This window comes from Cucumis melo, chromosome 9 (genome assembly GCF_025177605.1).
Source record: "Cucumis melo cultivar AY chromosome 9, USDA_Cmelo_AY_1.0, whole genome shotgun sequence".
Lineage (NCBI taxonomy): Eukaryota > Viridiplantae > Streptophyta > Magnoliopsida > Cucurbitales > Cucurbitaceae > Cucumis > Cucumis melo.
In genome coordinates this window covers 1159889-1181703 of record NC_066865.1, presented here as the reverse complement: position 1 = coordinate 1181703, position 21815 = coordinate 1159889, and the positions used below count along the sequence as shown (strand labels likewise).

General features: G+C 33.4%; 5 protein-coding genes across 7 annotated transcripts; 4 read left to right on the top strand and 1 right to left on the bottom strand.

Annotated features, from left to right (window-relative positions):
- Positions 1-2729: 2729 nt before the first annotated feature.
- On the bottom strand, positions 2730-4754 carry LOC103498752 (exopolygalacturonase-like). Its single transcript, XM_008461487.3, has 4 exons — positions 4437-4754; positions 4027-4326; positions 3360-3878; positions 2730-3257 (listed from the first exon to the last, which is right to left on the bottom strand). Exons 1-4 carry the CDS (start codon positions 4707-4709, stop codon positions 3000-3002), a joined length of 1350 nt encoding a protein of 449 aa, XP_008459709.3. The 5' UTR covers positions 4710-4754; the 3' UTR covers positions 2730-2999.
- A 2764-nt stretch (positions 4755-7518) lies between these two features.
- Positions 7519-10148, top strand: LOC103498609 (uncharacterized). 3 transcript variants are annotated; one of them, XM_008461270.3, is made up of 7 exons: positions 7522-7660; positions 7742-7919; positions 8013-8088; positions 8166-8296; positions 8672-8742; positions 9553-9634; positions 9801-10148. In XM_008461270.3, the coding sequence occupies exons 1-7, from the start codon at positions 7578-7580 to the stop codon at positions 9819-9821; spliced, it is 642 nt and encodes a 213-aa protein (XP_008459492.1). In that variant the 5' UTR covers positions 7522-7577; the 3' UTR covers positions 9822-10148. The 3 variants fall into 3 exon arrangements, with proteins under 3 accessions (XP_050946121.1, XP_008459491.1, XP_008459492.1); XM_008461269.3 differs by having other exon boundaries at positions 7521-7919; XM_051090164.1 differs by lacking the exon at positions 9553-9634 and having other exon boundaries at positions 7519-7919.
- A 1800-nt stretch (positions 10149-11948) lies between these two features.
- LOC103498610 (glycine-rich cell wall structural protein 1) lies at positions 11949-15112 on the top strand. The gene is made up of 3 exons (XM_017046911.2): positions 11949-12207; positions 13674-13848; positions 14736-15112. The coding sequence occupies exons 1-3, from the start codon at positions 12045-12047 to the stop codon at positions 14830-14832; spliced, it is 435 nt and encodes a 144-aa protein (XP_016902400.1). The 5' UTR covers positions 11949-12044; the 3' UTR covers positions 14833-15112.
- Positions 15113-16028: 916 nt separating this feature from the next.
- LOC103498611 (chlorophyll a-b binding protein CP26, chloroplastic) lies at positions 16029-18503 on the top strand. Its single transcript, XM_008461272.3, has 6 exons — positions 16029-16581; positions 16924-17008; positions 17110-17160; positions 17262-17382; positions 17815-17949; positions 18046-18503. The coding sequence occupies exons 1-6, from the start codon at positions 16365-16367 to the stop codon at positions 18304-18306; spliced, it is 870 nt and encodes a 289-aa protein (XP_008459494.1). The 5' UTR covers positions 16029-16364; the 3' UTR covers positions 18307-18503.
- An 869-nt stretch (positions 18504-19372) lies between these two features.
- LOC103498612 (uncharacterized) lies at positions 19373-21298 on the top strand. The gene is made up of 2 exons (XM_008461273.3): positions 19373-19742; positions 20909-21298. Exons 1-2 carry the CDS (start codon positions 19531-19533, stop codon positions 21111-21113), a joined length of 417 nt encoding a protein of 138 aa, XP_008459495.1. The 5' UTR covers positions 19373-19530; the 3' UTR covers positions 21114-21298.
- Positions 21299-21815: the final 517 nt, after the last annotated feature.

Sequence of the window (21815 nt, the reverse complement as noted above, 5' to 3'; positions counted from 1 at the left end):
AAAGCACGAAAAGAAATTTTATTTAAAACCTTTTTTCCATAGTTATAAGATACTAATATTTTTTACAACCAATTACAGGTCAGACATTCGGAACTTTAACCTCTCTAAGATAAAAGGTCATGTCAAATATCGTTTAGTTTTGAACGGTAGAACTATTAATTTATTTTTGCAATATGGGATCATGGGTTCTATTATGTTAATCGAACACTACTTTCTGTGACATGTTTTTATGTTTAAAACTATATTTTATTCTCATCTGTGGATTAATAAAAAGTGCATTTTAATCGTATTATAATTCTTATTAACTTCTTTACTATACTGTTGTTTAATTTAATAGTACACGTTCGATATGAGAATTTGGACCTTCAACATCAACGTAGTTTTACTGTTGTCTGTCCATGTTTACTGTCAAGAGTTAATGTTAATGTTTTACACTCTCGATACTAAGATTTAAGATTTAGGGTTGAAGAATTAGAGATTCCGTGTAGGGTTTGAGAAATGATTTATGAAATATAAACGTTAATGCAGTGCAAAATTTGAGAGACTTAAGAAATAAGAATAGGGATATATATGTGTATATATATATATATAAAAGAGCTCACAAATCAATATTTCAAAAGCATGATACCAAAGGCATTGGATTCTGTCTCCAATATGTACTAAAGAATCAAAAGTCAATTAAATAGTACCTTTTGAAGATATATACTTTCTAACTTCGACTCTTTTAAGATTATATGTTTGATATTTATAATTTAGATTAGGAGTAGTTTGATATTTATAATTATGTAGTTGAACGGTATAATAATGTATACTGATATGGTCGAATCTAATTTGGTATGATTTAGTATCTTTGTATGTGAACACATCATCAATTAAAATGAGGGTTATTTGGATAATAATCCATTTCATTTATATATCTTATTCAATAAGAGACCACGGGTGTTCTATACTATACCAAAAAACAAAGAAAACGTATATCTCCCGATGCATAAGGTACTGTCCTGACAACAGTTCGGTACTTTGCAAAACCTATTTTTTCTTTTTTTGAAAAGGATACCAACGTGGGTCAGCAGTGCATCCAAGCATTCCCACTTGATAGACACCTTTTAACATCCTTATCATCGGGGATACAAGGCTTATCACAAAACGGGCTAGAGTTAAAGCCCAAAACAGGAATAAAATCATAAGAAAGCAGAGAAGTGTAAAGAGATGACAGTAGGTGAATAATTCGAGCTGAAGAGCTTGCTTTTTGAACTCCACAGGGCAGTAAGATTGCACATGCATGTCTTCCCAAATGTTAGCGTGCTGGAGTAGGTAGCCATTGTCGAAGGTTCGCTTGTTTCGTCTCAACCAAATGGACCATACAACAGCCACCAAAAGCCTACCCTTTTTTAGAATTGGTGTTAATGGAGCAAATATGGTCACAGAGGGTTTTAATGTTGTTGAAAGGAAGGCATAAAATACCTTTTTCTTTATTGCAATGCTACTATACCTATACGTACTTGAAGAATACATTTTAATTAGTGTGTCCCTTCAAGGTTTATCTTTTGTAATTATTCTAAACTTATTTTTATTATCTCATCCTCCAAATTTTGGTTTACAAATAACAATAACAATAATAATAAATAAAATATTTCACTTGAAGCTATCCATTTACGTACGTTAAGGTAAGTGCGATGTGTAACACTTAATTTCAGGGATAAAAACTAAGTGTGTTTAGCAACTTTTTTTTTTCTAAATTACAAATATATAACAAAATCTATTCATGAAATTACTCGTAATTCGCTTCTATTAACGATATCATCTACAATTGATAGATTTGTATTGACAACAGGGTAAATCATTAATAAACTACTATTAATGATTTGATATGTCAGTGATAGACTCTAACTATTTATCTAAAATTTGATATTTGTAGTTATTTTTATTGTACTATATCTACAAATATTTATTGTTGCCAATACTATCCCTTTGCATTATGTGACATGTAAGGCAATAAGTTATAATAGTGTAACACACTCTACATAAACAAATAATTTAGATTAAGTTGCATGAAAAAGAGGTTCAGATATGAATGAACAGTTTTAAGAAAAATATATTTTTTTAAGAGAGGAAAGTACCACATGGCATATGCTTCAATTGGATGGGTAGTCAGGCAAAAAGATAGATGTAGTCCGACTGCACCTAAGTTTTTCCTTCCTAGTGGAGATGTACGGGTGCGCATGTTGACCTAATCGTATCTTTGGAAAAGTAAAAAAAAAAATCGTCACCCATTCCAATTTTTCTATAAACAAACACCACTATAAAATATAGAGGTATTGGCAAAGAACCAACAGATGAAATGTATAGGAAACTTGCAAATTCGACTTTTATAGAGTCTGAGTCTCTTTCAACATAAACTCTCAATTTTGAAACGGAAAGTTTTTACAACACAGTTGCCATGAATCTTAATGGAATCCCAGCCAAGGACCAAAAGAAGCTATATCTTTAAAAGTTCAAAGATTAAAATAGATCACATTTTAAAAAGTTTAAAATCAAAACCAAAATATAATTATGCTTGGAAATGTTTTTTTCTCAAATTTTTTAAAAGATCGTAAATATAGCAAAGTTTATCATCATTGGTAAATTTCTTTCATTGATAGATTTGTATGATTTATCACATTAGATATCACACGAGAGTCTATATTAATGATAGACTGTATGTCATCGGAAATTTTACAACAAAAAGATTAAATACAAGATGATTTGTTATAATTAATAAGCCAAAAGAATAGTCAATGAACAAATGTCTCTTTATTTGAATCTTCAAGACAGGGAAAACTCTATGGCCTATATGTTCACTCCAAGTTTTTCCTACAAGAACTTGAGTACTGCTAAAACAACGTATGCAATTACAAAATTATCTGACGAATAATTATGTAAGCTAAAATTTAAAAAAAAAAAAACGTTCAAAATTTTTGTTATTCATGGTGATCTCATCTTTGATGAAGTAGCTAGGTTTAAGCAGATAGAGATTTGGGAGTGGCCGGAGAAGTACAAGCAGGAGGGTTTTGTTTTCCAGAAACAGTGGGCTTCACATTTGCGCAGCGAGATGTAATAGGACCTTCGCTCCCAGAGTAAGTTAGGTCAATGTCAGCTAGCTCCACACCGTCACATGGATTACTAGAACTACACACAAGGGTTACTGCGGCTGCATTTCCAGAAGTACCTCTGATATTCTTGAAACTCACCTTACTAATCTTCACTTTAGATGGTACCTGAAAAAGCATGCAAGAAATTAACATGCAGGCATATTAATATATGCATGGTTAATAAAAAGGCAGTATTTGTTATTCTTAACCTCAGTATAGCGTCGATACCTGTTTATTGCATTGGTTGTATGGACAATATTCTTGATCTATCAAAATGGGATTCATGACATTATTCATCACTACATCTTCATAATGCATATCAGAAGCTACTCCAGCAGCAGGTGAAGCTGGCCATGTTTTAATTCTCAAGCCATTTGTTGTACCAGTCAACGTACAATTCTTAACTTGAAGTCCCTCAACTGGTTCTTCAAGATTATACCTTCCTAGACTTCCTACGCTTATACCATGTCCAGGCCCACATGTCACATTTGTGATTGTTACTTGTTTGCTTCCATCTCCAAGTGAGATACAATCGTCTCCAGTACCGATGTTTGTGTTTAATATATTAATTCCAAGAGAACGCCCGATGTGAATTCCATCAGTGTTAATACTAGTTTCTGGCGCATTTACATTTACGTGTTGGAAGGTAAGGTTATTGCACCCCAACACTTGGATATGGAAGTTCTTGCTATCTTTAGAGGTTATGTCACTCACAATTGCATTCTTTATAAAGCTGAACTTTAAGTTCTGTATATTTCAAAAAAAAAAAAGTCGTTAGTTAACATACATGCATATTTAGTCGTTGAAAAGAAGAACTATGAATCAAAAAGTTGATCAAAATGAATAAGAAAGGTGTGCTTAAATTATTTATAACTAGATTAAGTACTGTGCTTACCATGGGAATTCTTGCACATTTTGGGTTTTTATCACAATCGTTGCTTTCCCAAGCTTGTTTTCCTTGTCCATCAAAAACTCCACCACTTGTTACCGACAAATAATCGATATACTTGAAATGAACCCAATCTTCACCTGTTAGATCCGGTGGTGCTTGCAACGTTCCTTGTACTTGAATTTCGATGGGACTTTTGCATTCTCCTTTTAACTCAATTGTACCCAACTTGTAAGTCCCGGTGGGAATAACTATTTTACATGGACTCGTTGATGCACAAGCTTCCTTCCATGCATCTGCCAAAGCCTATTTAAAATCTCAAATATAATCAGCTAGCTAGGCACGATCAATAGTTGAATTATTTTAATTAAAAAAGCAGATGGTTATTTAACATAATTTAAACATTTGATTTTTACCTGAGTGATATCAGCATTAGGTTTAGCACCGTACTTTGTAACATCGAAAATGGCACCACCAGGAGTGGCACCAGCAGCAGCGGCACCAGCAGGAGTGGCACCAGCAGCAGCGGCACCAGCAGGAGTGGCACCAGCAGGAGTGGCACCAGCAGGAGCGGCACCAGCAGAAGCGGCACCAGCAGGAGTGGCGGCACCACCAGATTGGGATCTCACAAATGAAACATATAATAGTATGAAGGCCAGAGTAGTCACCATGTTCAACTTCATACTCATCTTGTTGTTGTTCTTATAACCTTAAATATATATAATCTTAATTTTATGATCTGTTGTGGAGAGTATTTTAGAGGAAGTAGGTATTTATAGAGTAAGGGAGAAATCAAATACCACATTCAAAAGTTTCTATTATTAGCTTTCTCCATTGCCCCAATTATTCATAACTAATTGTGCTCTACTTTGTCAAAACTATATCAATCCATTTGGTGTCTAAGATTAATTAGCATTTCTCCCTTGACCAAATTGTACTCCATAAATTTCTCTTCTCACTTATTCAAAAGTGTTTTTATTGGTTGAGATTACTAGTTCATTGCATATATAAATCTTATTTTAAACTTAGTCTCTAATTAATCAGCCACATAGTTATAAGTAGGAATAGGGTATGCTAATTTAAATAACTCATATTCGAGTTCTAATTCTCTAGATAAATTAAGGTAGGTAGATACACCTTCTGGTCGCATGACAAAGGGTAAAATCTTCTTGTAGTGTTATATTGATGTGTAGGGTCGTACTCTAAAATGAGGTTTTATTTCTTACTAGCTAGATTTTACAAGAATCCTTTGGATCAGTGAAATCATACTATATTGGAGCAACTGATTGATTTATAAGACTTTTTGTAGGGTCGGTAGCAATGTATTTATTTTAAGTTGTTAGTAGGAAATTTCATTGTAAACTCTTTGTTTATTCTTTCGTTATAAACCATTTACCAAAAATGATTATTAGTTGATCTTTTTGTACAAATATTATAAAGTGTATGATAACGTATATATATTAAAGTGTTGATTATTGTTTGTTTTCATATGAGTGCATTGTATTAGAAGTACTTTGTAATTGAATTGGTGTAATGACAGGACGACAAGAAAAATAGGGACATACATTTAATGTATTTTCTTGTAAAAAAAATTGTAGTAATAGAGGAGCATATGACATTTGATTTTTTTTTTTAAAAAAAAAATTCAAGGTAAATATATTCTTGACATTCAATTGACATCCAATGATCATCATACTATGCATGTTCTTGACAAGCAAATAATGTCAAATTATCTAAATTTGTGACATTTTATAACAATCGTCAATATCCAATGAATTACAGATAATTACTCGAATATGTGTAAATTGATGACATTTAGTTATTGTCATGAAATAGAAAATAATCACCTCCATTATTTGTCAATACTACAGTATATGTGGCATTTATTTTTCGTCATGAAAATACCTATTGTGATAGTTTTTTCAATCTGTCATAGATAGTCATACTACAATGACCATAAAAAACTGTCAAGAATATTTTAAATCTGTATACTTGCAGCTTTGGATGATGTAATAATCACATGAACAAATGGACAAAGAGGTTTTCATTATTTGTAAAGGTAACATTAATTCGTATCAAAATGAGGCTTTGAGAGTCTATAAACATGTTACTGTCAGACAAAAAATCATATGGTTTATTTGACAAACAAAATGATTGTATTTGTACCTCTTGTTTTTAGCTATATATTATCTTTTTATTTTGTACTTTTCCAACAAAAAAAAATTATTAGAAACAAAGTATTTTTTTTGTTGTAGGATTAGTAATTTAGTTTTACCTATTCATTTTTTCTTTTTATTGTTAATTTTCAATTAAAGTTTGCACATTTATTAAAAAAAGAAAATTTAATCTACTCATCATTTGTAGGGTTGTGAGTTTAGGAGGTAGATATGAATGAATCGGCATCACATCTAAATGAGAGGGATCTGTTAGACCTTCAATTGTGTTTCAATATAGCAGAAGAAAGAAAATGCACGTGTGCTATTGAGGGTGAGGGGACATTAGTTCACCCCGAGATTGTCCTAAGCAATTACATTATTCCATCCCAAAATTGTCTAGAGCAATTACATCTATCATCCACCCCGAGATTGTCGTGAGCAATTACATTATCAACCCGTAAGATTGTCCCAAGTTATTGAGGGTGAGGGCACATTAAGTCACTTAGTAGATAGGAGCAATTAAATAGGAGGTGAGTGGGAAAGAGAGGGGGTTCAATTTTTGGGTAGCTTTTGGTTTGTGCACTCTTCCTTGAGAGACAAGATAGGCAAAGAAGGTTATGTTTTTTTTTTCTTTTTACTTTTGATGTTCTTAGTTATTCGGTATGTTTGAATTCAGAAATATTTGTTCAACAGTTCTTCTTTGACATAGATTGTCGCTTTTTATAAACTATAGTGTCAGTTCTATTGCTTTTAATCTAAACACTTTTTAATTTTCGTGCTTTGCTTGGGTTTGCCTCTAGCCTTTGTACATTTGTGTTTGTTGGGCCTCATCCTTGCTTCTCATGTATTTCTTTCTTATATTAATGAAGCGGAAATGATGATGGTGCTATGAAGGTGTCTACCCAGTGAATGTGTTCGGGTGCACCAACCGACCTATCATATCTTTTTCTTAAAAAGAAAACAACCCCTTCTTTGTAATCTTTGAAGTATTTTCAATCAAATTAAAACACAACTACTTGATGTTCTATCAGGATCCTGAAGACTTGGTAATGTTAAGAAAGCGTTAAAAAATTAGTACTTATAGCAACAAGGTACATCTTTTTTTTCTTTCAGTGTATCGATTATAGAAACTTTAAAACAAAAGTTAAACGTGCTTAAGTCAGAATTATTCTATGTTAGATGATTTATGAATTTTTCAAAGGACTCTAGCGAGTAGGCTACATCTATACATATCCGACTAATTTTATCAAACTAACTTTTAGCTTATAGTGGATATGTAGTTCCAACCTCAATCGGTCTACGTTGTTATGTTTATAAATATTTTGAGCCAAAAACAATTTTTTTAAATAAATATGCGACATAAAGTAAGCGATTTCCCAAATCGTTTTGTGAAGTGAGAAAATGGCAAACGCAAATATGCTCTGGAATTCCGCTAAGATTCTTGGATTTCCTGCTCCGATAGCAAGCAACGTCCGATGGGCAAGGTTCGGTTATAAGTTTCGGTTTCGGCATCATCCATTCGAGGGCTCTTTCTTCTTCTTCAACTCCTTGCGTTTCAATTGCAGCTCCAGTAATGCAAATTCAGTATGTAGTGGCAAAGAGTACTTAGTTTTGTCCGACGAAGAGCTGATGAAACAGTGCGAAATGGGAACGTTCAAGGCGTCAGGTCCCGGCGGTCAGCACCGCAACAAGCGCGAGTCTGCTGTTCGTTTGAAGCACATTCCCACTGGTATCATTGCTCAGGTTCATATTTGTTTCATACTTACAATCAATTTCATTGATATACTTCTGTTTCTTTTGCTCTGAAGTTAAATTCTTTGGCCCTTTATTGCCAAGGCTGTTGAGGATCGATCCCAGCATAAGAATCGATCCAGTGCCTTAGCTCGTCTACGTGCTCTCTTGGCCCTAAAAGGTGCGGTGGTTTATTTATTAGATGTTTGTTTTTTTATATCTCATTTCTCATTTCATGTGTTGCTGTATTGAATTCAGTTAGGAACCCTGTGGATCTTGAAGATTATTCGCCTCCTCCAGAGCTTCTTCAAATTCTTCCTCCTAAGTCCACTGTTAGGCCACCGGAATGTGGCCCTCAAATTGGTCCTAACAATTCTAAGTTTCTGCCGGTATCTCACTTTTCTAGTTCTTTCTATATGTCTATGTGTGCATATGAGTGTGCGTTTATGATTTGATTTTCTTGATGATATATAAAATTCTTTTTTGAAATGGAAACAAGATTTATTGAAATAATGAATGAGTCTAATGCTCAAACTACATGAGATGAAACAAAAATAAAAATAAAAACTGCAAATTTGCCAAAACAAGGCAAGAATCATAATATAAAACATAGACTAAACTTCTGATGAAGCACCAAAAACATTCGAGTTTAAACAAATAACTTGAGTTGAATAATCAGCAAAGTGTTTAAATAGAATATATATTTATACACACACACACACACGAGACGATTATGAATGATAGCTGAATTGCTTAATTTTCAGGGCATGCAAGCTCTACTGGATCTAATTTCCACACTAGATGGTTCTGTATCAGACACAGCTAAGCTTTTAGGGTATGTATGCTATTCATGTGTTATCCTTTGTTTCTTTTTACTTTGTTTCCAACATGACATAGCATTCACAGTTAAATGTAGAGAATGGGAGTGTTTCAATTATGTGAGAAGATTGGGCTTTTATCAAGAAATTGAAACTACTGATGTGTGGATGTTATGATGGTTGATGTGGAGATTAGTGGAAGGGGTATCATTGGTAGGTTTATGGTTTTTGTGGAATGAAGAAGAATGAAGTGACTAATGAGTTTGGACCTCTGGAAGATGTTGGAGGATAATTTTCTCAGGAAATGTCTAGTTGAAGGCAGAAGCCTTGCCTTGTGTGTCTTGAAGAAGGCTTCTTTCATGGGATCACTATGAGTAGGAGGAAGGAGCTTTTACATTTCTTTTATTACTTTTGACGATGGTATCACTTTCATTAATTAAAAGAGTGGACTTAAGAATTTGATTGGCCACTGACTAAGGACGCAGACCAAATTTGGTTAGAGAGAGCTTCTTAGTTTGATGACTAGCTCAGTCGAAGGACATTCCTTTCGAGCTCCATTCCTTCTCGCATCTTGTATGTTGCATTATGTCTAGTGTTTTCCATTATGTCTCAAAATGAGATAAGCCCGTGATAGTATTATTATAAATACTAAAGTAAGTTGGAGATATTAAATGTTGAGAGGTCGATTAATTGATGCAATCAGAACTCTTGAATTACAATTTGGATCAATCGTCCAAAAACGATTCTTCACCTTTCCCTTTTTTAATATGTCAGTGATATGTATTAGTTGCAACCTCTAATAGTTATTTTAACGCTTAAAAATTTAGGTTAACTACCGGTGCTCTTTCAAGGTTAATCCTATCCGATGATGCTCTTAGAATGGCTGTAAATGATATCAGGATGTCCAAGGTAACGCCATACTGTTTTTGAGATCATGATAGTTACCATTTTTTATTTTCTTTCAAAAAAATTTATTAGCACCATTCACATAATAATTTTTAAACATCAGACAATTTACGTGCATCATGTCTTCATATCAGTTTCTATATTATATAATCAATTTTGAAATTTACAGGGTATGAAGCCGCTCAAGTAGATTGGCAATCAAAACAAGCATAACTTAAGCAGTAATTGACATGTACTACTTCTTTCGAGATCCTAAGTTTAAATCTTCATCACCACATGTTAGCCATTAAGTACAATGTGGGAAGCTCAATGAACTTGTAACCGGAGAGATACTACGCAAGCAACTATCTTTCTTACTGTCGTGCTTAGCTCAACCGCTCAGGGCATTACTTACAGAATGACTGAAGGTTTGAATCTCCAATCTCGTTTTTTAATGCATGACGGTTAAAAACACTTGCTCTTGTTCCCTATTACTGAATCTGCTTTATCAACAAAGAGTTCTACTTTGTTCTCTCAACTGTTGTCAATTCTCTTGTATGTCTTGTGCTGGAAAGAGGCCGAGCTTTTACCTTTAGATAAAATGGGGGAAAAAGTTTACTTTTACTATGGCCTATAGGTAAGAGGTTTATGTTGCTGTATCTTAATTTTGGATAAATACTGTAATGTTTATCTTAAACATTAAACTTGAATGATGCATTGTAATGTTTACTTTCTAATATTCTTTTTTTCAAAATATATATGTATGTATATATATAAACACATTCTATAAAGAAACATACCAGTAGAACAGGCAACTCAATGAGCAGTTTGATTCCCAACATGAGGACAAAGGAGAAAGAGATAAATTTCAATTGTCTCGCTATACCGATCTCGTCTCGTCGACTAGATTCCTAATTCACTACACCAGGACTAACATTTTTATGTTACTGTAAATTGTAATGGAGCAATTTGTAAAGTTATAGTTTTTTTTTTCTTTTGAAAAATGATATATATATCGAAAGCTAACAGGAGTTTGAGGAACACACTTCTTCGAGAATCGCAGAGGAAGAGAGATTTAGTAAACTAGTTACAAAATTATCACTAAGACACCATTACACAAGCGAGATGATGAGCTACCTCATTCGTCGACCTCATACAACACGAGCAGGCTCACAACTGAATCTAGAAAAATCACAACCTCTATGATTAAAGGCATAAACAAGATTAGTGCAATGTAATTACATAATTAGAAGGAATTTGCATAAATAAATTGTTTTTATTAAATTTTAGTAAATATATCATGAATAAAATGAAAAGTTTTAGGATTTTTTTAAATATAGAAAAATAACATGAAATATGTACGAGTTATAACAAAAAAAATTTACATTCCTTATCGTTAACATTTATTAATATTATACAAATTTCTAATTATTTTTTAATTTTAAAAATTTTAATTGTATTTTAAAGAAGAAATTGTAATTTAATCTAAAACCATAACTCACTTAATGCGTTTGGATTAGTGTTTACATGTTTTTTAAAAAAACAAATTTGAGATGTTTGGTAATTTTTCGAAATGCATTCTTAAAAAATGAGATTGAAAAATAATATATTTTAAAGAAAAACTTTAAACTAAAATTTTAGAACGGAAACTTTAGAAAGTAGTGAAATATTTACGGCCTGTGTAATAAACCGCATGAATTTCATATTTGCATCTTTCCAAATCTATTTCTTTTTATTCTTGTTTCTTTTTTTTCATTGTATCGTCTTTCTTTTTTTCCTTTTAAAAAATCATTTAATTTTGAAAAAAAATCGTTTAATTTTGGGTCTTGTTTCTTTTTTTTTTTATTGTATCGTCCAAAAACTAAAAGATTGTGTATAAAGAAGATTGTGCATGCATATGGTGTATAAAAGAATATCGAAAAAATTGGTTAGGATTTAAATTAGAGTAACGGTGTATAAAAAATATTGAAAAAAATTGTTTATACCAATTTTGAAAGAAAAAAAACGTTTAATTTTGGATAGCCAAATCTAAAAGATGGTGTAACCAAATCTAAACGATCTATACCAAATATATTATGCGCATTTTTTGTATTTTAGACGAGAATTGTTCGATACAATTACATACTTTACCGCTTTGTTATATTTTTGAAAACACCCGTTTTTAGAAAATAGGTCATGTAAATACTTATAAAAGATCTAACAAAATAGGTAAATTATGTTTTAATTTTAAACTCATTTTAAGTAAAAGAAAACATATTCTTGAAAATTATTTTTGCGATACATAATCCAAACTCTCTACACTTAACAAATATAGGTATGGGAAGGAAGAAGCTGAGAGTATTTTGCATTTTTTCTATTTTCTATTGTATTGTGAAATAATTTGTTTATATCATACTCTCCTTCATTCGCAGGAGGAGGAACAAACAAATCAGAAATGCCACGAAATATGAACGGAAACAGAAACCGAGACGGAGAAGATGAGAGAGGATTATTGTGGAATCTTCCAGTTCTTAAATCTTCCAGATTCGGAAATTTAGGTCCCGCCTTCGGTCTCGGCGTTGGTTGTGGCGTCGGCTTTGGCATCGGCCTCGTCGGAGGTCAATTCTTCATCATCAACTCTTTCCTTTTTCCCTTTCACTCATTATTAACTTGTTATTTCAATTTTTTTTTTCGTATGGATTGTTTCACCCTGCAACTTGCTGATTGTTTTATTTGGAGGGTTATTTAGTCTGAAATGTTTGTTTGGTTTAGGCTGATTATCGTTTTAATTTGTATTTGTGGCGTCTACTGTCTTGGACTGTTGTCCATGTTTCTTGAATTTTGGTTGAGAGAATATGAGTGTTTGGATTGTGTGTATATACATTGTCACCCTTGCTGCTGAAATTCTGTAGCCCTATGATATTTTCCACACGTTTAGGGATAGTTTGACTTTGTTTTGAAGAAGCTCAAAGATGGAGGAGACGCAATACAAGATCACGACATATGTATTTTTCGTGAAGTAACGTTATGAAGATGCTATGATTAACACAAATGAATTAAAGTTTAGACTTGAGAAAGGGATGCTATTTTCTAGGATAGTTTGAAAATCATTCAAATTGCAAAGGAATAAAGTTGTATTACTAAGCAAAATAACTAATTTTCCTACAAAATAGCTCAAATATGAATCCCCAAATTGCGCCCAGATGTAGTTCATTCAGGTGTTAGTGTATATCTTTAACATATATATACTTTTTAAATTGTATTTCATGCTTCATCTTTTTCATTCAGCAATTTCAGACATGCCTTTTGATGGATACTCCTCGAGAGGAATTCTAATATGAAAAGCTTTAACCATTTTCATTCAGGTGTTAGTGTCATTTATTTGTGTATTTATGTTTGTTTGTATGACTGTGATCAAATATGAAAAGCTGTAACCATTTTCACAAGTTTATCATCCAGCACCTTTTCTCTTCGTCTTTTCATATTTTTTTTTTGTACTTGTAAATATATTATTCAGTTTTGTTAACTTTTATGGTGGTTTTTCTTTTAGTCCGGAGGGTGGGTGTTGAATTTTATTTATCCCAATTTTGGAGTCTACAAACGTTACTTGGCTGCATATTTGAAGTTCCATCTATCTGTTTAGAAGGATTTTCAGGTGCTAGAAGCTTGAAATGTATTAGGCTTAAAAAATTGGAGTTCACAAAGCACTCTATTGTTGATGAGGAATAAATTCTCTCAATCCTTTGTGATAGTATGGCTTTTAGTCTATAAGAAACGCCATTGATTTTCTTTTTCATAGTAGACACTAGACATTATATGGATGAGAAAAAAAGGAACAAAAGGAATTGGGAAGATAAGGCATCCTTTGTGTCTCCCACATGCACACTTAAACACACACATAGAAGAAGAAGCTATCACAGATTTTAGGTTTCAGTAGAAGGTAGGGCATGAGTGTCAGCCAACTAATGAATATTATCATTGTTGAAATTTTATTTTGAACTTTATACTGTGGTGCACTTTCCTTGTTTAGTTTTATTGAAACTAATTAAATAAATGAATTTGCTAAAATTGTTCTCCACTGTAGGTGCTGGATTTGGTCCAGGAATTCCTGGCTTACAGCTTGGCTTTGGTCTTGGTGCTGGATGTGGAGTTGGCTTAGGATTTGGCTATGGTGTTGGCAGGGGCATTGCCCAAGATGACAAACGCAGATACTCTAATGTTGGGGATGTATTGCGCGGTCATCAAAGTATTTTTCCTCAGTAAGTTCTAAAACTAACTGTTTTCAACTTGTGACTACCATGTTCACTTAGTGATGCATTATTACAAGTCGGGGATAATTAACTTTTTCGTGGGTTTGGTGACATGGCTTTTTTATAATATGTATTTACTAAGGTGGCGATCTATAGCTGATGATTCAAAATAGTTTTGAAATGAATAACTTAGCTGATAGATTTCTCCACCCCACATGTTTTTTTTAAAAAAAAGTCCCATTCTTTATCTTCTTTCTCTCCTCTCTTCCCACTCTCTATCCCATTTCTCTCTTTTTGCTTAGTTTCTCTCTTCATGTTCTCTCCTTCCCTATTAATCTTCAGTGTATGTTGTGATTCACTTTCCATTTTGTCATTTCAACTCAGTTCATCTTCTTTCAATAACCTATAGAACAATTGGGGTCAACTTAGAGGTTCATCTTGAAAAATTGCCATTTTGTTTTTAAAATATCCATACCTTTTTAAAAGTTAGGAATATTACTCTTGACCTTCGAGAAATGTTTTTTTTGTCGCTCAAATTACTAACATCCTTCTCTTTCTTGTTCCCATTCGACTAGAGAGACACTATCTTATCCACCTCAGTTGGCTGGGTGAAATCATTGAAACTAACGGTTGATTGTCCAGATTGTTAAACTACCCTATGTTTTATCATCTTGGTTACATTTATAGGATTGTCAGAATAATAATTCCTTTTGAAATCATATTCTAATTGGCACAGGACTAAAATAATGCCTTTCTTAAGCTGTAATAATTAGAATCTAAACAGTGAAGTTAGTAACTGATTGATGACATTTCCACGATTTTCATTTATATCCTGTGCAGCTATTCTGACATCACAAAACATTTCTTGATTTTCATTTTTACTTGTCATCCATCAGTCAGGACGATATCGGCGCGCTTGTTGACGACCTTGTCCTAAATACAAAGAGGCTTATCCGAGCTACTTCAAGGGAGATTGACAAGTGGAAAAGATGAAATTACTCATTTGTTATTACATTGTACAAGTGATCTATTAGGAAGAACCACAATCAAAACTGAAGAAAAAAGAAACGTGCTGGCTGTCTACGTGGCTTTTAGAGGTAGAATTTATGTACAATTGTTTAGAAAGATGTATTTAATTGCTCTAAATCTCATATGCATTGGATTTTGAGCAATCTTAAAATGCCGAATACTTAATGTATTATCGTAGGGGTCCCTAGATGGCAGATTTATCATGTCCATTCTCCAGAAAGAAAGAAAAAAACCCTTTTTATTATACTTGTTCATTTTAAGCTTTTTCTGGTTGATTATAATGTCAGTAATTTAAAAAAAAAAAAAAAAAAACTTCTGTGTATTGGCATCGGTTATATACAACCCTAGTTAAAAGGTAAAGTTTTGTTCATTCGGTCATTAGTCATTCCTATACGAACGTCACATTGTGCTTTATAATTTCAATAGGTTAAAAGTATTCAATATAGTTTTTTAAGTTACCTAGTAGAGGTGATCATTGGTTGATCGGAATCGGTTTTTTGACAAAACCGCCACTGAACCGATCATAGTCGGTTTAGTAAATGTTCAAATCGACCTTGACATCGATGAGTAAAGATCGGTCGGTCGGTTTTTGTCGGATGGGCCGGTTTAACACTTGGAAATACTATTTTGAAATTTTTCGAAATTAATCCCTCTTGTTTTCCTACCGACCGATTTTGGGTTTGGTCGGTCAGTTCGATTTTTTCGGCCTATCTTACTCACTCTTATTACCTAGGGATTGAATTTCATTTTATCCTTAGTTTTAGGGTTCTTTTTTTATACTTTTGAAATATTTATGTCGATGTCTAGAGTTTAAAAATAACACTTGAAATTATAATATAATTTTTTATAATTGTTAGCTATAATTTTACGTCCAAATATCAACTCACTCGCAACTTGTTTAATCAACCAATAATATGTGTCTGGAATAGTAAGTATATAACTTGTGGAAAATGACTTTAAAAGACTTTTTTAAAGTATTTATTTAATGCCAAAATATCTATATTTATGTTTATACATTAACATACATATCCAAAGTTACATATTAGATTTGTTAAATAATTCAAAATGAGCTAAAGAAAAAAAGAAGTTCCATATACCAAAATAAAATATAAAAAGTTGAAGACTAAAATAGAGATTTTGAAACAAGGTAAGTTAGATTTACAAATTGCAATATGGGAGACCAAACCACCACATAACAAAAATCCCAATGTCCAAATGGCGCAATTTTGTTTAGGATAGCTCACGTTATCCAAATCACTCAATCGGAGAGACCAACTTAAAGGCCACATCTGCCACGTCACCATACTCCACCAATCACAACACAGCATTGGATTTCTCAGCTTATGAGACCAATCACAAACCTGAATCCGACGTGGCATGTCCACATCCACCAGTACCAACCATATAGCTTCTACGTTCTCCACATCTAATCTTCACCATTTACACAATATTCTTCATTCTTCTTTCCTCCCTTCAATCCTTCATCCTCTCCGCCCATGGCTTCTCTGGCAGCTTCCACCGCCGCCGCCTCCCTCGGCGTCTCCGAAATGCTAAGAAATCCTCTTAGCTTCTCCTCTAGGTCCGCTCCTCCCTCGGCCTCCAGCCCTGCCACCTTCAAAACCGTTGCGCTTTTCGGGAAGAAGCCCGCAGCACCGTCCAAGCCAAAGCCCGCCCCCGCGTCTCCCGTCAACGACGAGCTCGCCAAGTGGTATGGTAAGTCCAATTCCCCCATTTCGATCTTTCCACTCCAATTAAGATGGTTCACTCAATTACATTTTACTCACACACAAGAATAAGTATATCATGTTAGTTAGAATTATACTCGTTAATCAAATTTATTTTGTAGAATTCTATACCAAGTTTATCCAATTTTCCTTTTTGTAATATTGAATTATTTTAAGTATTTTATTTAAATTTACTTCTCTTTCAAGTTCAACAATTGCCAGAGCAAGAAATAGGATGATTTCCTTTACAACAAGTCTCTAATGATCATATCATTTGTTTGTACATATTTTCTCAAGTCGTTGTTAACTATGCTTTTCGACACTAATTTAGGTCCGGACAGAAGGATTTTCTTGCCAGATGGTTTGTTGGACCGATCGGAGATCCCCGAGTACTTGAACGGAGAAGTCCCCGGCGAGTACGGTTCAATTTTTTCTATCCTCCTCATTATTGAAGTTCTAAGTCTAGGCTCCAATGAAAATTGAACTCAAACACATTGTTTTATTTGGTTTATTACAGCTATGGTTATGACCCCTTTGGACTCAGCAAGAAGCCAGAAGACTTCAGCAAGTAATTAAATCTTTATTAATCTACAAAACGAAGAGTAATCTGTTCAATAGTTATATGAAGGCTTAGTGAAAAAAAATGGTGTTTGTGTTTTTGGCATGCAGATACCAAGCATTTGAATTGATTCATGCAAGATGGGCTATGCTTGGAGCTGCTGGTTTCATCATCCCTGAGGCCTTCAACAAATTCGGCGCCAACTGCGGCCCCGAGGCTGTCTGGTTCAAGGTCGATTTTCATCTCTTTTAGGTTTTGTTTGATAACGATAGGTGTCGTAGGTTTTGTTTGATAACAATAGATGTTGCTTTTCATCTCATGAAAACTCGTTTAATAGTTTAGTGTTTTTTAAACAAGCAAATAAATATAGAAATGAGAGTGTGTTTAGGATAATAATCTCGCTTTTTGACTTTTTGTTTTGGAAATTAGTGATTATTTTCAAAGAATTATTTTTGTTTTTAAAATTTGACTAGAAATTCAAATGTTTTTTTATATGAATGAAAATCATAATAAAGAAAAATGATCAACAAACATATACAAAGAAAACTAAAAACTAAAAAACAACGAAATAAGTTAAACATAAATAGTTATCAAACATACATGGCTTATGGCTAAATTGAAAAGATCGGATCTCATTTGGATGTGAACTATTGATCTATACAGACCGGAGCTCTACTTCTTGATGGAAACACATTGAATTACTTTGGAAACAACATTCCCATCAACCTCATCGTCGCCGTCATTGCCGAGGTTGTTCTTGTTGGTGGCGCTGAATATTACAGAATCATCAACGGCTTGGTACGTACTTTCTATAATTACTTTACATGATATTAGATCAAGAGATCTTCTATTCAAACTCTTATAATGATATAATCTTGGACGTTAACATTGTAGAACTTTGAGGACAAGCTTCACCCGGGAGGGCCATTCGACCCATTGGGGTTAGCGGACGACCCGGACCAGGCAGCAATCTTGAAGGTGAAAGAGATCAAGAATGGAAGATTGGCAATGTTTGCAATGCTAGGGTTTTACTTCCAAGCATATGTGACAGGAGAAGGGCCAGTGGAGAATTTGGCAAAGCATTTGAGTGATCCTTTTGGAAACAATTTGCTTACAGTCATTTCAGGGAATGCTGAAAGAGTTCCAACTCTTTAAATCAATGAATGAATCAATCAATCAATGCATTCATTTTAAAAAGCCACATCCCAATCACAAGTTTGTGTATTGAAGGATGAAAAATCTTGAATGCTTTTGTAAATTGGTATTGAGACTATTTGTAGCCCCTGACTACTCAACTCTTGCATTTGAAAGAGATATGAACAAGGAGTTAAAAGATCAAATTTTTCTATCCATTATTGTGACGAGTATAGTATCTATCCACGCTAACGAACATGAAATTTGTGCTCTGGATTGGGTTAACGAGTAATATCTTTACACAAACTTTTGAATTGGTAGTAATGATTTGTCTAGGTTAAGTAAACTAAAGTTTCATTTAGATCCAACTTAATCTATAACTTTAGGTTGAGTTAGGTAACTTGTTTAAAACGTATTTCTAAAGGATCATGATAATGAGAGAGTTTTAAATCAACCAACGTTCTAAGTTATGGAACTTGAAAATCGATTTGAATAGTAACTAGGGTTCCTTGTAATCCAACTCGAAAGACTCGAAATTGTAATTAATCTCGCATAAAAACTTAATGAACGAGCTCAATTTGAGCTTACCACAGACTACGATGAGAAAAAAAAAGATTAATTTGATCATCACAAACGTACATATTTTTTTTTCTTTCGCTCCTATTAGTTGTTTTTAAAATTAGGATCTACGTTTTCAATGACTCTTTTTGGATGTATTAAAACCTTAAACATATTAACTTTCACTCAACTACTAATGTCCAATCTGGTTAAAATACTTGCTGAACTATTTGATTTTTATTTCATTGTTGACCAAGCATGTGCAAAAGTACTAACACTTACATATTCTTAACCTTCATCTCTAATTGTTATGAGGTTTAGCCATTTAAACTTATGGTTTGAGTACTAACACTATAGGTCGGTTTCTATACCTATGTATTATGACTTCATGGTCGATCTAATAAGTCAACCTTCATACTCATCTAAATTTAGGGTTTGATGACCGAACTTATGGATTGCTATCCATAGGTAACTAAATAAGTAATCATTTTTTTTACTCAAATCAAAACTATTAGAAAGAAAAAAAATCCCAACTTAAGAGATAAGGTACGAGTAGATGAACCAATTCCAAGTGGCATTCCAATAGAGTTATGAACATGAGGTTGATAATTGATATGGCCGTTGCTTTTCCTCTAGGAGAACCCCAAAAAATAAGGGAAATCAAAAAGTGGGATCTTGGGAATTGGGATGGCTTCCGCTGTGGACGGCTTCTTATGTCTAAATTTAAAGCCACGATCTCTCCTCACCAAACCTACAAACGTTTCTTTGTACTTTGGGAAAAGGGCACAGTCTCTTCAAATTCGAGCAGATTCCATGGCTACTGAGAGGCTGGGAATCAAAGTTGAGAAGAATCCATCTGAATCTAAGCTTTCTGAACTCGGCGTTCGTCAATGGCCCAAGTATTTTGATTTCTCTATCTTGTTTCTTGCTCTTTTTTTTTTTTTTTTTTTTCTCTATTTAATCGTTGGAATGTCTATGTTTCTGCCCCCAAATTGTTGCTAGTGGTTGATGTTAATGGCCCATGTAGTTTTTTTTTTTTAATCATTGAGCCTTGATATGAACGATGTTAGCAATTTCGGAATTGGGTTTCGATTTGTTTGAAGAGTTGATGAATGTTGATAAATAGATGGAGGATGGTATGCTGAAGGAGTTGTTATTTTGATTTTGACCACTCCCAGCTTCTGGGTTGTAAGCTGTGCATACTTTCATTTCTCGTTCGGCTCTTAGATGGGTAGCTACGAACTAAGAACCACTGTCCGTTGGTTTAGTGGTCAAGAAGACCCATTTTAAATAATGAACAGCGTAGAGCTGATGGATTCAAAGCGTGGTATAGATACCATTCAGGTGTGTTTGGTTTAAATTCTGAAGTGTTTAATTTTGAAAAAAACTAAAATGATTAGCAACGGTTTGGAACAATTTCAAAGTATGTTTTAAACTCTTATCAAAGAGTTTAGATAAAAATATCAATTTTTAAAACACTTTTTTCTCTAGTCAACGAAAATAGACATATCTGATGAGTTTTTTTGACAACCATATTAGTAAGGTTGCACAAACCAGCATCGGCAGTCACAAATATCAGAATAATGGCTTTAGAACAGGTTCTAACGCTAAGTTTATAGTTTTTGTTTGAGCAGGAAATAGTAAACATTGTAGCATAAAGGAAAAGAAAGGATAAGTGAAAATAGTAAATGCTAGCAAAGAAGGTTTACTTGTAGGTTATAAGTTGTTGTACACACCACTATTATAATTATAGTAGCCACCCAAACATAGAGTGGATTATAACAACCAAACGGTCCCTATCTTTTGAAAGAATATACGGGTCAAAGGATATACGGTTAGAATATGGATTAATTACCAAATTCATAAGTGATACCTTACTTGTGCTTTTTGTTTGCATATTTGCATATGAATAGTGTTTTAAATTATCTAACAGAAACTTGAAAACCTGAGATGGAGAGGTACTTAGGTTTCTCATAGAAGCCTACATGAATGAATATTTGGTTGGTTATATTGTGAAATTTTGAGTGAAAATTGAATGTCAAACTGAAACTGGGAAATCCAATAGGTGGGGTTGTGGACCAAGCAAATTCCCATGGACATATTCAGACAAAGAGACATGCTATCTGCTAGAAGGAAAGGTAAAAGTTACTCCTGCTGGATCAGATGAATCTGTTGAGATTGGCGCTGGGGATTTGGTTGTGTTTCCAAAAGGAATGAGCTGCACTTGGGATGTCTCTGTTGCTGTGGATAAGCACTATAACTTTGGTTAGTTCTACAATAGAATAGAACTTGGTGTGTATTAACTACTAATGCCTCTTTGAATGTTGATGAACTCTTCTTCCATGACTGCTTTTCTTGTTGAACCTGATTTGTAGGTTCTATTATTGAATTGCTTCTGTAACAAACTGAGCTCATATGAAACCAATATCACATTTGAGATTGCTGGTTGTTGAGATTTTGATGCTACTAATTAGAATCTAAGTCTTTTCTTGAATGTTATGAAACTCTATGATTTGGATCAGAAATGTTTTGCTGCTTGTAAACAAGAAGATTCAAATAACACTCAATCTTAAAAAGTTTCAAAACCAATTTGAAATTAATCTTTGTAAAGTGAAAATCGAATTGCCTTTCAGCAAATATCTTGAAGCATGGAAGACCATTGCTCCGAAACATACACAAGCAAGGTTGATCATTGCTTTGATTTCTTCTTTCGTCTTCGTCATCCTGGCTCTATTTTTTTTTTTCCTTTTCTTGACCTTGCCTCATGTATACAATTACTGTTTATTTCTGTTTTTAACAATAATTTTAGAAAGGTTCGATTTTAGTCAAAAGAAGTCTTCGTTTTTCTAATCTGTTTAGAAAATGCTATCTGATATTCAATTATGTTTTATTTATAATTTAAAAGATGTTACTAAGAGCAAAACTAAATAAATGAATTATACAAAATACTCTTATGTATAACTGAAAACAAG